We start from the raw sequence: 17,586 nt of genomic DNA on the forward strand, positions 1-17,586 counted from the left end.
AACGACTAGTCATGTCAAAACGTTTCAGTTAGATTTATCCCAACTTTGATTTAAGTACAACCATCAGTGTTATTGGCAATAGAATCGGTTTTGTGCATTAATGTCAGCATTTGTGCGTTTTGTGATATCATTTCATAGTGATATTGAGCTTACCATTAAGCTGGGCAGTGTTTAGTAGGTGAAGAATCTGATCTGAGAATTGGCGATAACGCATCTATAGTGAAACAAAACGCATATTGAAGTCTTATCGAATTCTACCAATTAAATGGCTTACGAGACTGTTAATACCACGTAGTTGGATAGACAGCCCCTACTACGAAGGAACGGTCCGGATGGGATTTGTATCACAGTCCTGTCGTGTGCAGATCGCATCGCTGCCGACCTACCACCGGCTAGAGAACAAGCCTACACTGATTGAAACGCATACAGATAACCTCCTGTGCAACCGTATACTTCATGATGAAAACACACCAATAAAGAGGTCATGTACATTTTCAAGATCATTGGTAGGTGTTTTGAGCAACTTTAAGGCACAGATGTGCTATTTTTGTAGAAGGTTCTATTTGCACAACTGTTGCACGGAGCTCACTTTTTGCAACAGTGCATTCTACAGCTGTGCCAGATTACCAGTTTTCAGCAGCGTGTCAATTTGCCAGTGGTACTCGTACTGTCATTTACGAAACACGATAAGATTCGAAATGAGGCTAATCATTCCTTTCCTGCTGCTTGTGTTTACACTTTCCGATGCAAAACAGCGGACAAGTTTAGAATTTTCGGACCCTTGCTTGGAAAAACGCAGTAAGTGAGCTAGTGCTAGTGCTAGATCTCCGTCAATCTGGTGGATTTCGTGAAGATCTCAGTCGGGTGTTTGAGGGAGAACCGTTTTTTCGTAACTACATTCCGCTCTTTTACTTCATTTAAAGCATGTGCCAAGAATGAAGTTTTTGTCTGTTGTGGACCGTGCGTCGAGTCAACGTGTACCAAACCTAATCCACAGAGCAATTGTAAAAACTTGTGCGTTGCTGGATGCTTCTGTAAACCGGACTACATACGGCGTGTGATTGGAGGACCGTGTGTGTTGGCGAATAGTTGCCCAAAATCCCAAAAAAAAAATACTAAAAAACCTTAAAATAAGAACGTCGAGCGAAGCATTCTCGACGATTGTTAGTTGTAATGAACAAAACGTTTGTAATAACAATAAATAAACAAATTGAAAAAAAACTAACAATTTTCTGAAAAACAAAGTTATGTTTTGATTAAAATGATAATTTTTTATCCTTATAGAACGACCGTATTGCTAATTAAAATTACGTTACATCTTTTTAGTATTTTTTGATGTTATCATTACCTGGAAAAGTCTCAAGAATGACACCAGACAATCCGTCCGATGAAATCGTTTAAAACTATTCGAATGAGCCATTTGATGACACAAAATCTTTCTGCCACAGCGATGACAATTTTGCGTACAACCTTAAGAGGCATTGACCAGACGTTAATAGCTACTTTAAAAAGCTCTTTCTACCTATTGTTCCGTCAGATATTGACGATGCTCCCTTCAAATGAGCCATCATTGTACAGCTTTTCACTCCAGCACTTAGCGTTCTCTCTCTTGCTTAATCTCTTTTCAACAAATATTTATACACTTTGCAGGAACAGTACTCGTTTCTCATAATACACATTTTTGCATTAAAACCACAAAACAAAGGAAAACAATTCGACCCTCTAAGTGTACAAATGTTTTTGAAACATTTCCTTGTTTTCATTGTTCAGTTGCCGTATCGATTCTTCAAAATCGAAGTAGGATATAAAATGCCGAATACCACAAGGGCCCAGCCATATCACTTGCCAGTTAAGATGAAACTTTTGCTAGTGCTGTTTGCCGTGGTACTTCTTTCTAGTTGCCTCGAGGCTATCCGGTGCTTCCCAAGTAAGCGCGTGTGCTGTTTGCAAAGGTGCAAATGCTAATACATTAATTTTGGTTCAATCCCTTCATTCTTCAGAACGATGTCCTAGAAATGAAGTGTTCTCGTGCTGTGCAGACTGTCCGCAAAAGTACTGCGTTCAACAGGATATCAATTGCCCTGCTGTTTGCAGACCAGGATGTGTCTGTCGAACTGGGTTTGTTAGGAGTAACGAATTCGGTAACTGTATTTCTCCGAAATTATGTAGTAGCGGTGTGAAAGGGTAAGATGATGGAGTGAGAATACTGACTGATGTGAAAGAAATGCTTAAAGTTCCGTGAAGGAATTTTGAAGGAAAATAAAATGTGCGAGCTATAATCCTTTCGCAAGTAAATCAAATGCGATATTTAGTTTCCTTTACTCTTCATTTCAAACGCTCTTTAACATGTATGTAAAACACAAACACGCACAAAGCGTATAAAACTATGTCAAACGCATTCAATATCAAGACTGAATTTTCAACAAGACAGAGGACGAATATTCAAATTTTTATCTGTATTCCTTCTGCATTCATTTTGCCTGGAATGATATGACAGAGAACATTCATTCAAATCCTCCTGGAGCTAAGTACACATTTACTCAAGTGCACAGAAACTCAAGTAACAGACCCGTTTGCATGCTAACGGATCCACCACGATAGAAACACTAGAGAACTCCTTCTCAAAAACACACATCGCACAAAAACGTTTTATCTTAAAACCCAAAAAAAAACTCCAATAACTTCCCGGAAACAGCAGCAGATTTGAAATCCCGAATGTGATCGTGTGACTGCAAAATGGTGCCTTTAAAGTGCACTTCTCACATCTATCAGTCCCCGACGACAAATGCTAGAAACTGTTGCAATTGACAGACCACATCCTTTTCCACCGAAAGCTCCCGCCTGCTTCCCTTTTCGCAGTATTCCGCAACGAAAGCAAACAAACATCGATATTACCGATTTGTACAGCTGAAGTGTGAAGCTGCTACGGTATGTTCTGCCAGCTTTTCGGTTTTGGTCGATCGATAACGGACGGTTGGACTGGAGCACGGTTCGCAACTCACACTGTGTCTCGTGTGTGACGGCTCCAAACATCTCCCGAAACCCTCCGACCCTGCTGGTGTTCAGAATGAATTGGATGATCGTTCTGTTATTTGCTGCTGCTGCTGGGTGCGGTATGTGTGCCGCTCAATCCAGCACCACCGTCAGAACGCCCGGCACGACTAGCACGCCGAAAGGACTAATTCCTTTGCCTCCGAGAGCTAAATGTCCCATAAGTAAGTGTGTCCCGGTGTGGCATTTCACGGCGCAATCTGTTGCATTTTTCCACCCATTTTCTTCCCATCCGGTAGGCACCTGTGGACGAAATGAGGTACTGAAAGCATGTGGATTATGTTACGACAACACTTGCTCCGGTAAGACGGTACAGGCGTGCAAGGCGATCTGCTACTGCGGTTGCTATTGTAGGATTGGTTACGTTCGAACCACCAAAACTGGGCCGTGTGTTCTGCCGAAGCAGTGTCCGGCCATTCCAATTGTTTAGCCGAAACGTACACAAAACATGAACCATTTTGGAAGACGATGATGATGATGCTAATCTACCACCTTCATATGTATGTGTAAGTGTGAGTATGTGTGTGTGTGGTTGTGTAAGTGTGGAGAAATGTTGACAAAATGAACACGGAAAAATACTTTAATCGAAAAGTAATATCATAGAAAATACATGGACAATTTTCAAATAGCTTCTTGTGCGTTCAGTTTTTTTTTTTTTAATAAGTAAATCGTAAATCTCTGCAGGTACGTTTCAAATCAAGTCAAGGAAGCCAGATGTGAAAGGACGAATCCTGACGTGGTGGCCAAAAGAGAAGTACAAATAATAGAATATTTATTTCAATGTGCTTAAAAAATTAGACATTTTTTGGTTAGTTATTTATTTATAAGTTATTTATTTTACTCTTCAGTAAAATAGACTCACTTTAAAATAAGTCAGATCTCTTTTTCATAAAAAAATACAAGGTTTTAAATAGCTTAATAAATTCGACGCCTAAATTTATGCAACAATAAGAAATATCCGAACACAATGTTTTATATTATTGGACTACAGCTCAATCTGATCTACGGTTTGCAAAAGGTGACATCAACTCTGTCTGTGTAGTTGCTATTTAATGCCTTTTTCCATGTTTTGCCATCCTTTAGTCCAGTGCAGCAATCGTATCGGCCATCGGACAAACAAATTTTACAAAATTTTCAAATTAAATGTTATGGCTCAATGTTATTACCGCAGGCTTACCGCTGTCATATACCGGCTGATTGTAAATATTTGGAACAGGCAGTGTTGGACGAGTGGAAACTGGGTGTTACCTAGTATAGAATTCCATAGAGCAACAATTCGTAGAAGACAAAGCACTTGTCTGCAGGAAGCTTTAACCATGAGAAAGCCCAACTTGGAGGCAGAGTATCAGTTAACGGCGATGATCTTTAGGTGGTAGAGGTGTTCTTGGTTCCTAAGTAGGGTCATACATTTGGACAACCACATAAACAGCGATATCATTCATAGAAATTGTGCTTACTAAAGGCGCCAAAAATTCATATGATCCAGAAGGTTCAAACAACAAAGTCCTGGACCACCATTTTAGAACCAGAAGAACTCGCCGCAGAATGAACCACGAGCAAGCACGAGCTGTTTGGGGGTGACGACAGCCCTGACGATAGCCAAAGCCGGAAGGATACCAGGGTTAGTCGTAGAAAAACAAAGTCAGCTCGTTGGCTGTATCAGGCGGAGTCAAACCTGTCGGAGTTCGGATGCAACCGAGGATGGAAGAATGCAGCCTTGGACCGAGTTTCTTCGAAACTGAATCGCGACCTTATCATACCATCAGGTGCTCAACGCTGAGTAGGCCAAGAAGAAGAACAAGAAGCAAACTATAAGCTCGTTTTCTTGCATCAACGGTTTCATACAAATATTGAATGTCTTTGCGATATTGAATGTGAGTTGGCGATTCACATTCACACGCATGCACATAAAATCGCTCCTGGAACAGGTCCATCAAAACCCAGGTAAGCGAAAACAATATTCACCCTATAAACACGTCTTTTCATCGATCCCTTGTTTTCGTTACACAGTTGTACGCCGCATTGTTACCAGTTTTTTGGTTGCATTTGTAGATATATAAAATGCCGAATCTGAGCGACACCGCAGACAGTTGAAAATGAAGCTTTTGCTGGTGTTTTCTGTGCTATTTCTTGTCGATTGCCTTGAGGCTAGTCGCTGCCTTCCAAGTAAGTAGTGTCGGTTGCAGTAAGAAGTTTATACACTAATTATGGACTAAATTCGCTTCCTTAGAGCAATGCCCCAGAAATGAAGTTTTCAGCTGCTGTAGACCCTGTGCGGAACAGTTCTGCAATAAACCGAATATTAAGTGTAAAGATTTTTGTGTTACAGCGTGCGTCTGTCAAACTGGTTATGCCAGGGACATTAAATCTGGCAAGTGCATACCGGAGAAACTGTGCAATCGTACAACACCATCGCCACAATAAACGTGAAATACAGTTTACGAAAGGGTTGCAGTCTCGTGAAAGAATTTGGAGTGAAATAAAAATGTCCAAATTATAATCGCTTGTAAAGAAATGGATTTTAATTTATCGCTCAGAATATTTGTTGGTTTGGTTTAACATTTCTTGTTTCTCGATTAGTAACTTTCCCAAACCTGGAGGGTACAGATCCCAGTGGATTTATCCAATGTACTCTAGCACCGTTAAATGTCTTTAAGTAAACAACGCATTAACATCAGATAATTTTTAATATTTCATTTCCTTTTTATGTCAATCTTCCTGTAATAAGAACTGGAAAGGAAATGCAATGCTTTAATAATGATAAAATTTATCTGAATTCTGGCGAAAACTTAGCTAAAGAGTACCTTATTACTTATACTTGATAAAACATCGAATAATTTGGTTTTCAATCATAAAAAAGCAGCATCTTATGTAATAGTATATGAATATATGAAAGTATAACTTGTTCTGTTATCTTTTCGGATGATGTTGGTGGAAATGAGTTGATCATTACAACGCCTAATTTTATGCAAAAAAAAAATAAAAATTTTTGGCTGCAAAAATGATATTAACAACATTCGCTTAGTTGTAAGCTCTTATTTATGTAATAGACACTCAATATCAAATTTTGTTGGTACGTTACATCTTTTCTACTATAAAGCATATTGTTTTTCTTCATATCGTTGTGGTAACAAAACAATCAAAACTATTTCTCCAAAACTTTGTAACAAGAATTGAATCTGGTTGTTTGCCAAAACCAGAAAAGTGTGCATATGCGAACGAGATGCTTCACCAAATCATCCGGCTTATATTTTCACACCAATACTTCTGAGGTTCTTGCATAATCGATATCGTGCAAATGTTTATTGTCTCTGCATCACCAAGTCACAGGCTGGGCTCTCAAGTAAATATTCAAACTAAAAAGAACAAAAGGAAACAATATTCGCTGTGTAAACACATGTTTCTATCGGGCTTCCTTGTTTGCTTACAGTACAAGTACCGTGTATCTGATTTCAGTTCTGGATGTAAACCCCTGACTGCAAACTTGGGAACACTCACTACTTGTCGGTTAAAATGAAGCTTCTGCTAATTTTTTTTAGTGCTACTTCTTCTAGGTTGTCCAAAGGCTAAGTCGCTTCGGCTAGTTCCGGCGTGCGTCTATCAAACTGGTTTTGTGAGGGACAATACATCAGGAAGTTGTGTGTTGGAAAATATATGCGGTCGTGCAACATCGTGCATATATCAAGGTGTTTATGTAAATGCTGACCTACGTTAAAAAATGAGGATGAGTTTAACAGGAAAAAATAGCGAGAATCGAGCTTTTGATGTTTGGCAAAAATTCGTCCTGTTTTTCATTGTTAGGAACTTGGCAAAGATACAACAATATCACATTATGAAAATATTAACGTAGAGGCTCTTTTATTACCGCCTAACTTTATGCAATAAAATGATTTTTTGTCAGCAACCCTAATCATACCAAATGTGTTGGTTGGTATTGACTTGATAATATTTTTACAATCTTACAGCATCCGAATTAGTTTGCGCCGTAACAATTACCAAAACAAATCGAATAGTTGTTTGATAGGGTGGGCTATTTATCCCTGCCAAAGGGTTACAGCTAGCATTTTGGGGTGCATTAGAAGGTCGCGGAATGTTCACATGGTTTGCCTTCAACTGGGTCTGAACAGTCTCTTCATTGGTAGTCGCCCCTATGGACAAAATCTGGCAACTAAGGCCCTACTAAGCCAAATTTGAATTGAAAAATCCCTTAGCAGTGGTTATTAAAGCAATTTCGTCAATATGGGCAGCATTTTCTAAGTGTGTTCGAATTTTTGTCTGAATTTCTGATAAACTGTTCTATTTTACCAATACTAATGTCGATCTCTATAGCTGCCCTGCTCGGTAGTAAATCTGCCATCCCTAATTAGCTTGCTGGACGATGTCTTTCTGGACGGTAGAATATTCGTCTGCGTTGCTATTGTTAGGCTATAGCAAACAAAACAAAAAAAAAGATAAACTTTGTCCACACGTTGAACTCGATAGGGTGCATATAAAGTGGAAAAATCGAATGGTTGCACGCTCCGGCTTAACGAAGAAAGCACGTCACGTTTCGTCAAGCACGATCAAGCGTAAAATGGTGCTTGAACGACATTTTATTACGGTTGATTTTAACAAGAATGTCAACCATGTACAAAAATAATTGGTCTACGCTACGCCTCATATTTAATTAGATTTGATATTTTAATCTGTTTCCTCCAAAGTTGCAACCTTGCAATATTTTTTTAAATTTAATTTATATTTATTATCAGCTAGTTATTCAGTTACCCCAAGCTTAAATAAGAAATTTAAATCTCATAATTATTTTTAAGCTGCACTAGCTGCAAGACCACATCCGGACCGCCAAATCCTATCCGGATCGTCTCCCCGTAGGAGACTCACTAATCAACTACGTGGTAATAAGTCTATTAAGCCATTTCGATGGCCGGCGGCATGACCTTAGAGGTCGTTAAACCAAGGAGGAGAAGAACAACACCACACATTGAAACACATTTAAAGTTAAACAATCAATTGAAGTTAGCGAATGTATTCAAAACGGGCTATTAATATTTACCATTTTCATACGAGGAACATTTCATCCAAAATGTGTCGATCCAAAATTTGTACTTAAAATGTCCTAGGTCCTTTAAATCTTATGTTATGAGCCTTAAGGAAAATCTTTCTTGCTATCGATGGGGCGTCCGTATTACCATTTCATAATTTATGTATAATTATGCACTCTTTCTGCCATCGTTCCTCTATGTTCGAGAGGATCTACTCAAAATAAAAAACCCCAAGTGCGATTAGCAGGACACACAGAGAGACGGGACCGTTGAAGACGATAAAATAAAATACGTGTGACCTTATTGTTGAGATGAAACTTCTGATATCGTTCGAACAATTGTTCGTTACATTGACTTTAATTTTTTTTAAATACGTAACATAAGTCCTAGTGTAAGGAAGGCTTTTTAGATTATCAGCTTTTTGTGCAATAATTAAAAAATGTTAAATAATGTATTTGCTTACAATTATTACTACACGCTTACAATTTATTTTGCACCACGAGTGAAATTGAAACAAACAATGTTGGAGTCTATGGCAATCCGTAAGGGTATGAAATGATAGGAATATCTTGAAATCTTCTGCACATAAAAGCTTTTCACAGTCTGGGAAGGCATGGAATGATTATGTCGTTAATAAATATGGCAAACAGTACTGACATGCTGCCGTGAGAGCGGACCGGTGGTAAAGACGGTAGACACCTTCACACGGCGGGAACCGGAATTCAAATCTCTTTTTTACCATTCCCCCACAGGGAAGACTGACTGTCTAACTACGTGGCATCAATAAACCTAGTGACCCATTCGATGATCGGCGTGACCTTAGTAGGTCGTTAAGCCAAGAAGAATATACTGCCTCCAGAACTCCAACAGTGTTTTATTGGTAGTTTGAATCCCCAATTTAAATTGGGCTTGAAGAATCTATGACTGGCCCTAAGTGTATAAACGCTGGGCTGACAATTTGACTGTGGATGAACCTTACAAAGCGAGCTGATTATACTTTAATAAGATTATCGTATTTCCGTAACATTCAGGGCATTATCATTCCAAGTTTGTTTCTACAAATGTTTTCGAACGAGGTTCCTTAAGTAAAGTCTGGGTGTGACGTACCGTGAACGAATGCATAACATGTGTCGCAAAAATAAGGAAAAAGTGGTTCTGATCAAATCGATAGCCACCGCTACACACATCTCAAGCTTTTCCTGCATAATCGATGCTGTGCAAATATTTATAAACTCTGCAGAAGCGATTTTCTGTCGGAAAAGTAATCTGCTGTAACCAAAGCTTACTGCTGCACAAGAATGGAAATAATATGCTCCACGTAAACACTTGTTCGAATCGGTTTATTGTTTTGTCAGTTGTTGTGCGGGTTGATTACCAGTTACCGATCGCTACCATACAGCGTTTGTGTATATAAAACTGCAAACCGCAAACCGAGCGCCATTTACAATTGTCGCGTTAAAATGAAGCTTTGGCTAGTGTTGTTTTCTGTGCTCTTCTTTGCCGGTAGCCTCGAGGCAGGCCAGTGCGTTCCATGTAAGAAACATTAAGCCTTAGTAGAAGGAGAATTGTTGACGGACTAATATTATGTTTCAATTTCACTACTTTAGAGCGCTGTCCTAGACTGGAGGTCTACAAATGTTGTGCACCCTGCCCGCAAAGGTACTGCAATCCACCGATTTTCCGATGTAGAGCTATTTGTTTTGCGGCATGCGTTTGTCCTATCGGTTATATTAGGGAAAGTGAATTCGGTGTCTGCATACCGGAAGCAATGTGCAAAACAACCACCACATCAGCTTCACTGTTAGGGTAATTTAAGAACTGTTGTTTTTTTTAAGTGCAAAATGTATGAATCAAACTCTACAGTTAGCAGTTAGTTTGAGTTTTACCTTTCCGTTCTGTTGAATATGGTTCAATGTGCATTACTATACGTCGCTTCTCTGTCCAACGACTCTATTGCTTCCAGCAGTTCTGCTTTCAATGCTCTATTTACAAACAAAATTCATGCAGCTTCATCATAAGCATACACTACCAAAAATGGAAGAGCACAAGAGAGAATAGGTTTTGTCTTCTTCTATCATTATTCCTTCTCCAGTCATTGAGTCCAGAGAGGAGAGTATTAAACAGTGTTGAAGTTTTGTAACACCAAAATTATGCTGAAGTACATATTTACTCAAGTGCTCAAAGACAGTAAGTAACAGAAAGGTTTCCACAATAACGAGCGAGGAAAATACTATCAAACCTTCCGAATGACACATATCATTTCAAATGCATCAAAGTCAATATTTTCCTTTAAAATTTGAGGCTTTTATATCCCAAACTTCTTTACCAACTCTACTTCCTTAAGTTTTTACAGGGAGGGAGTCACAAATGGCCCTACAAATTATTATTTTTGTTGGGGTTTGAATGAAACGACTTGATCTTAGTTTTAAAAAAGATCTTCAATTTTTTTTACAATTAAATGCAACAACTAGGAAAACCCGTGGTTCGTTTGTGGAGTTTAAAGTTGTTTAGAGTCCATTGCGAATGATTTGTGCTGAAATTTTGTATGCAATCGGATCAAATGATCGAAAGCAAACCTTCGCGAAATGAACGTTTTCCATCACGGTAGAATGAATCTGACAAGAATCTGACGACCCAGAAGAGAGCTTAGAACCAGTTTCCCATGCCCTCCTTTTCTAAAACACATTGGTTGCAAATATAAAGTGTAAAAAGTTGTCTGAATCTGAGAATTGGAAACTTTTCGTTTACTTTGCCTAAGGCGACAATGTGTCATGGTCACGTTTATCGGTGTTTTGATGGAAGTGCGTTCGAAGCATGTTTGGGAATAGTTTTTTGAGATAGAGTTTTAGTTAGCTTGTTCGTACTTGTTTGTTCGTCTGGGCAAATTATATTTTACAGCTTCCATTGCCTTTTCTTCGTGTAAAAATGTCTCTTATCAATTTGCGCATTCAATTATTGGAATGGCATTATTGGCATTTAATTATTGGATTAATCTAATTTTCCAATCTAAGCCATCAAATGTCCATCGAAATAACCACTTTTCATCGTAAGTTAATTTTTATGCTTCACCTAAAACACACTTCACACATTGCCAACCCCACACCCCGTTGGGTAAAGCGAATTGGCAGACATCGCGCGAGCTTGGCTGCAGTAAACAAACTTTCACTGTCGCACACCGAAAACACAAGAAAGGAAGAAGCAAAAGGCGGTGTTATTGTTGCGCCATGCAGCACCATTGCCCGGTTTTACGGTACTCACAAGAGGGAGAGAGAGTATGGGGAAGGTAGTTTAGTAGTGCCGGGGACCCGGTACATACGCTGCCGTAAATTGCATAACGCAGTCGGTCATACGCTGTAATTCATGATCTCCGGACGACGACGACGACGACGACGGTGCTCCCAATCTAGGCGTTTCTGCGCTGCTGCTTTCCTCTTGACCAAGAAACGTTTTCATGAACGGTTCGCTGGTTGACCTGCTTGGCGCATGCAATTAGCAGGTTCAGATGATTTTATTTTTAATGAATTTCAGGTCAGCTATTGACTCACCAAGGCGCGAGATTGAGAATGCTTATGTTGCTCTCTTTTGCATCAATGCTGTGCTGGTAAAAATGTACGATCGGCTGGTTGTATAAGTGCAGGTGGAACGAAAACGATATTTGTTTACGCCTTCTTTTTGCTTATCAACGAACAGTTTGTTTCTTTTATTTTAATATTCCATCATTTCTTAGCCAAATATCGTTTGGTAGAAAGGTGAGGGGATAATACCAAAATAATCACCAGAATTAACTGGTATAGGTTTATAAAAATGGGAATTTAAAATAATGTTATAATTCAGTATCAAATCAAAAAAATAGAAAAGAAATGTAGCATAAAAGTATGAGTATTTATTATACTGCAAATAGACGCGATATTATTCAAAACACCTTATTGAGGGACGGTACACACAAATTTAGAAAAGAAATGTCTAAACCGTCTGTAATGAATATTGTATTGCTATTCCCATGTAATGCATGGTTAACTGACTCGTTGACTAATTCAACGAAGGTTCAACTGCACCTTCGTAATGATGGGGTTTCCTCGGAAGAGAAAACCACAATCAACGATCCAATAAATATCACTTCAATGTACACAATGGATACATTACGCGGAAGGGTTTACTTACGACAGTGCGACAAAAGACATTTTTATGTCCAATATCTTTAAACCATTAACTTCTGTGTTGCTTCTCTTTGCTTTCCTTCTCACTGACTATGAGCACGACTGCTCTAATTGAGTCACGAATTTCTCTTCCTATTGGCGACATAGTTGAGGAGCATTTGTTGGAGCAATTGATGGACGGATTGAGAACGGGAAATGCGGGAACAGCTGTGTCCGCGTACAATGCGATAAATTCTGTCACGTTGTGCAGTTCGAAATGCGCTTCAACAGTGATCATCCTTTGGTGTATGGATTTCTCACACCTTTTTTCACAACAGCTTCACAAGCAATATGGCAATTTTACGGGAACAATAAGAAAAAAACAGCAATCGAGAGTCTGCTCGTTAGTTGATTTGTTGTATTTATTCATGCCACTTTTGTGGCAAATTCAAATTTTCCACTTTTATTTTTGCATTTATTTTGAGTGTCTTGCGCCGTTTTGTCATTTTCCACTTTTAATTTAATAAATATTTTGACACGAGACACGAATGTATCAAAAACAAGTTTAATTTGTCCTTCTATCACATCCCATCCGAAACGTTGAGGTTTGTATCGTGATGGATGTGTCGTCCAGGACTCAATCGAATAAGTGCACAGTGGGAATGAATCTTATTTAATTTTTTCGATTCTTAATTCGATTCGATTCGAATCTTAATATCATGTCAGCGTGTTGGTAGTGCAAGTACTTATAAAAATACAAGCATAGAATTATAAAACTATTATATTGCTGATAAAATCCTGATATAGTAAGTCCTTGGTAAGTAAGTCATGACATAGTAATGTACCTCTTAAAGATTTATTTTCCGAATTTTCCTCAGCAAGATTTAAAGCACACAAGCCTATACTAGCGTTCATTAGGGCAGACAATCCACTGCTGTTATCGCAATTGTTAATTGTTTTCTATTACTAATTGAAAACCCATGTTAACCAACAAGAAATATCGAATATTTGAATATGCAAGGAATAACGTGTTGCGCTTAAAGCTTATCACAATCATCATAAGCAAAACAGGAAATATTGGACACGAAAAGATGTTCTCAATGTTGCTAGCACGAGCACAAGATTAAGCGTTTCACAACACCAACATTTTCTACATGTCCTGAATAAAACATTTCCAAATCGCAAATGTATGAAAATAAAATTCAATATACCAACGCCTTTTACGCCAGGGAATAATCGTTTCAGGTGAGAACGCGACGCTGCAGGATAACCTTGATTCATGCAAATCATGCCACAATTGCTGCAAATCACTCATATCGGTTGCTTGGGGAATTTGCTGGTAAAAATTGAAAAACGTGTCCGGGTGGAAATGCTCTTCCCAGAAATAACGCAATAGCGTCATCTTAGCCGAGAGTGTATATCGTTTGGAGAGTGAAAATAGCTACATTACGGAAACATGAATGCCTTGTACCTGGAAAACGTTCGAACTGCCTTGTCCTTCTGAAGACACACAAAGACATATCTAACTATATCCAGTCAACAGGTTATAAAATGGTACAAATGGGTCGTTTTTAACAATGCAACTTCTCGCTTTAGACATGTACATGTTTATCTCGCCTCGTAGAATCGTATGAACTAAACACAGCTACAAAAGCAAAAAAAAAAGGAGGTTTCCTTAGTAGAAACAAAACCCACAACCATCCACTCCTACAATCCTTAACCCCTCTACTCCTTCCTTTCCATCTTGCCTGGCTGCTGGCATCACATCGCTCCACCCTAGTGGCCTAGTGGCCCGATGTCCTTTGAATTGTAGACACTTTTGCCGGGTTTTGTCGTTCGGGTAAGCTCACCAAATGGTGACATTTTAAGGCGCCGCTTGACAAACGACCGGAACGGATAAAGGGAGGCGTAAACCGAGCGTAAAGTTGATGCTGCAGGGCTCCGAATGATAAAACACCAACTATGCACTTTTTGCTTAAGTTGGCCGTAGGGATGTCAACTGAATGGTGGCGGAGTCCCATCGCCTAGACTTCTCACACGCAAACATCACACTGCAATACAAAAATGAATGCCAGAGAAAGGTAGAGTGTACTTTTTACCAGGCACACTAAAGGTAACTACGAAACGGGAGCAAGAAACCTTACATTGCATCTCACTTTTTGTACTTTGTGTTTCTGTGTTTTGTAACGCCACAAACAATGAGTGTAAAAAGTAGTTTGATTTCTGTTGATAATTTGTAGAACAAGCCTGTCATCACATCTCCCAGGCGTATTTAGTGCACGTCGCAACTGTTAGTCATATTTATGTTGCCAACTTCCAAACTTCTAGAACATTCAAAAGCAACAAAAAGCACAGTTTTTCTCGACTTCAAACATGGTTGTTGTTGTGCCAGATTTTTTTTTTCCAACAGATCATAAAATGAATGTTTAATGTTCACTGGTGTATTTGTTTTAAATGGTAAGCCATCGCTACACGGTTGACCTTGTCTGAAGGCTATCCGGAACGGGTTAATGCACCCGGAGCTTGCATACTCTGCAGGTCCCACCTTGGTTAGGCTGTGAACAATGCCAGAAGAAGTTTTAAGTGAAGGTGTACATACGATGCATTTTACCCAGCCGCTGGTAGATCTTAAAGTGCGGATACGGCAGTACGGAGACAGTGAGGAATTGGAGAACGGAACGGTCCCTGTAGAACGTTAAAGTTTTCCCATTCACTCACCGCACTCGAAGGTTACGTACAAGAATTGGTTTTCAATAAGGTTGGAGATTAAAACGATACCTTTTTGTGCTCGATGTTGTGGGTAGAGATATTTTTTACCGCACATGAGCTCATGTAAAATGATTTTATAAATTGGAATACTTTCAAGATATCCGTATGAAGTTTGTTACCATCATATTTAAGATATCAATGTGGTCTAGCTGCCCTTCACAAAAAGAAAACGATCAACTTAGAAATATTAGAATTATATAAACTTGTTTACCCTTGAAAGCAGAAAATCAGTTCACCATTAGCTGTGTGGGACCAACCGCCATGATAACCAACAGCACATTTCAGACCCAACGACAGTGTGAGTGATTTCTAGAACTATCTTCGCTTGATATTTTCAAAGACGAACCTGACTATATCAATTCAAATCAAAGAAATTCCTCAGAAAGCGTCTCTTGTCAAATATCTATCAAAGTTAGGACCTTACCTTATCTTACCTTGCCTTTTACCTTACCTTAAAAGATTCTAAAAGGTCTTGTAAATGGAATTCTATTCTATGGAGAGCTTGTACAGGCACAGGACTGCGTATTGAATACCGTCGGTTGTAGAACTGACTGATGAGCTACGTGTAAAATCAAATGTAGGAAAGCGATCAATCGGAGGTCAAGACCACCCAGAGTTTCTAGGTCGTAGCATTAAAACTTTGATGATAATTCAATGATAGTCCATCCTGCAGGATGTAGTAAATACAGAGAATATTGACGTATTTTTTGGTTCTAGAATTATCAAATAATTATCAAAAGTTCGATCAAAGACGACGGAAAGCTAAGAAACTAATATTGATGACGACGAAATATATAGTACGATTATAAAGACCAAAGCCCGAACCATGTAACTAGTCAACCTTTCTTCACTCGCACCTATTATGGGTACAAATTCATCATCATTAAATTTATGTTTACTTTGGCATATACTTTCCGCAGGTCATAACTAGGATGTCGTCAGAAAATCTTTCTTTTCAATTTATAAATGCCTACTGCCGAACTTGATCGAACGGACTGTAATGTTCTTAACATTTCTAAACAGAGCAATAGTTCATCTAGGGCTCTATATCGATGACGAACATCAGACAGAATGCTTTAGGAAAATGATGTAATAATTATTTACGGACAGCAGTTGGAGGGGTTTTATCGGAACTCTTTTTCTTCTTATCTTTGTGAGGGTAAAACACAGTTCGGTAACAGAATCCAGCTTCCTGGGCTTGTCTGTGAATGTAATATATGTATAATCCTCTCGTGGGAATGTTTATTCTGGTAGCTTGAGGCCATATGTCAAAATTAGCTGAACTCAATTATCCTTATATTGATATTGCTCTCAATGAGCAATATCAATACAAGCATGAGCAGAAATTCACCAATTTAACAAATAACCTGCTTTAGACAAGAACGAATTATTTCCGGCACATTTTAGGCAGACCCAGCAATCGATCGCACCGCGATCGATCAGTTCAATAATAGCGACACATTTCTTGCAAGTGCAGCAATCGATCACACCGCGACACGTTTTGTGCTTTTGTAAACATTTTTGTACAAAATGCAATAACAAAACAAAAAACCAATAAGGAACAATTTTTGGTTGCAAAAAACAAGTAAAAGCTATTGTAAGACTTGGGTATAAATAAAGCGGTCTAGGAAGCCTTCAACAGAGATAGACAGAGAGAGAGAGAGAGAGAGAGAGAGAGCAGCCTAGAGAGAAGGAACAACAAGCTAAACCTTGCGTTCAATTCGTTCTACAGGTTTGATTGTCCCCCTACCCAAGGTAAGACCTCAAACCTCCAACAAGCCTGTAAGGGATATCCTTCTGAACATCCAAAGTCGCGTGGCCGCCTTGCTCCGCCAATGAGCATCGAGAGTCCCCCTACCAAAGGTAAGCCCTCGATGTCTCCAACGTTCCAGTAAGGAAGATTCTCATCTAGAATCTTCAGACTGCATGGACAGTCAGATAAAAGAAAGATATTGGTCCGCACAGTCAACAATCACGTTATAAGTCCGAATCATTCTTCTTCTCCACCACATCGGTATAGCGGGCGATGTAGAAGAATCCTTCAGCCTATGGAACGTTATAAATATATGACATACGATCCTCTCTCAATTCTCTCAATCATCGTTAGGATATCTCAATAGTGAAATTTATCTAAGTCATCCAAATAGATAACTTTAACGAACTTGATGAGTAGCAAGTTGTTTTTAAGAATCCTTCAGACTTTGGAACGTCTAAACCGGACGGCCGTAAGGATCCATTTTTTAATGCAAAAGACATGTGTACTAAGGCATGTCTACTATAAATGTTTGCCTTTTTTAAAGTGACATTTATGTCGAACACGTCTAAACGTTTGATGAGTAATGGTTTTACCCCGAAACATATTTGGGCCATAAAAACTGTAAAAAAGTTCGCCTCCAGCCGGATCTGCTATTCGTAGTTAAGGCAATGAAGACTGTTACACTGCGTGCCCCGGTGTCTCCTGATCGTGCGTGAAAATTTAAGCGATGTATGCAAAATCTCACCATGACCTACACGCAAACACTCACCAAATAATCTAAAGATTTGTTACTTCAAAGAAAAAACATCGTAAAAACCACAAAACATCACAACAC

General features: G+C 39.0%; 2 protein-coding genes across 2 annotated transcripts in view; one reads left to right on the plus strand and one right to left on the minus strand.

Moving 5' to 3' along the window:
- LOC126556838 (DNA damage-binding protein 1) overlaps positions 1-17,586 on the minus strand; it is a 412,736-nt gene that overhangs the window by 391,474 nt on the left and 3,676 nt on the right. The window lies entirely within an intron of this gene.
- The window catches only part of LOC126567171 (uncharacterized), a 31,209-nt gene continuing 15,477 nt past the window's right edge, over positions 1,855-17,586 (plus strand). The window contains exons 1-4 of the mRNA XM_050223403.1: positions 1,855-1,927; positions 2,001-2,184; positions 3,067-3,215; positions 3,291-3,401. Coding sequence (XP_050079360.1) covers positions 1,855-1,927; positions 2,001-2,184; positions 3,067-3,215; positions 3,291-3,401 — 517 coding nt within the window. The remainder of the gene's footprint in view (positions 1,928-2,000; positions 2,185-3,066; positions 3,216-3,290; positions 3,402-17,586) is intronic.

Source organism: Anopheles maculipalpis, chromosome 2RL (assembly GCF_943734695.1).
Source record: "Anopheles maculipalpis chromosome 2RL, idAnoMacuDA_375_x, whole genome shotgun sequence".
In the NCBI taxonomy this organism is placed as follows: domain Eukaryota; kingdom Metazoa; phylum Arthropoda; class Insecta; order Diptera; family Culicidae; genus Anopheles; species Anopheles maculipalpis.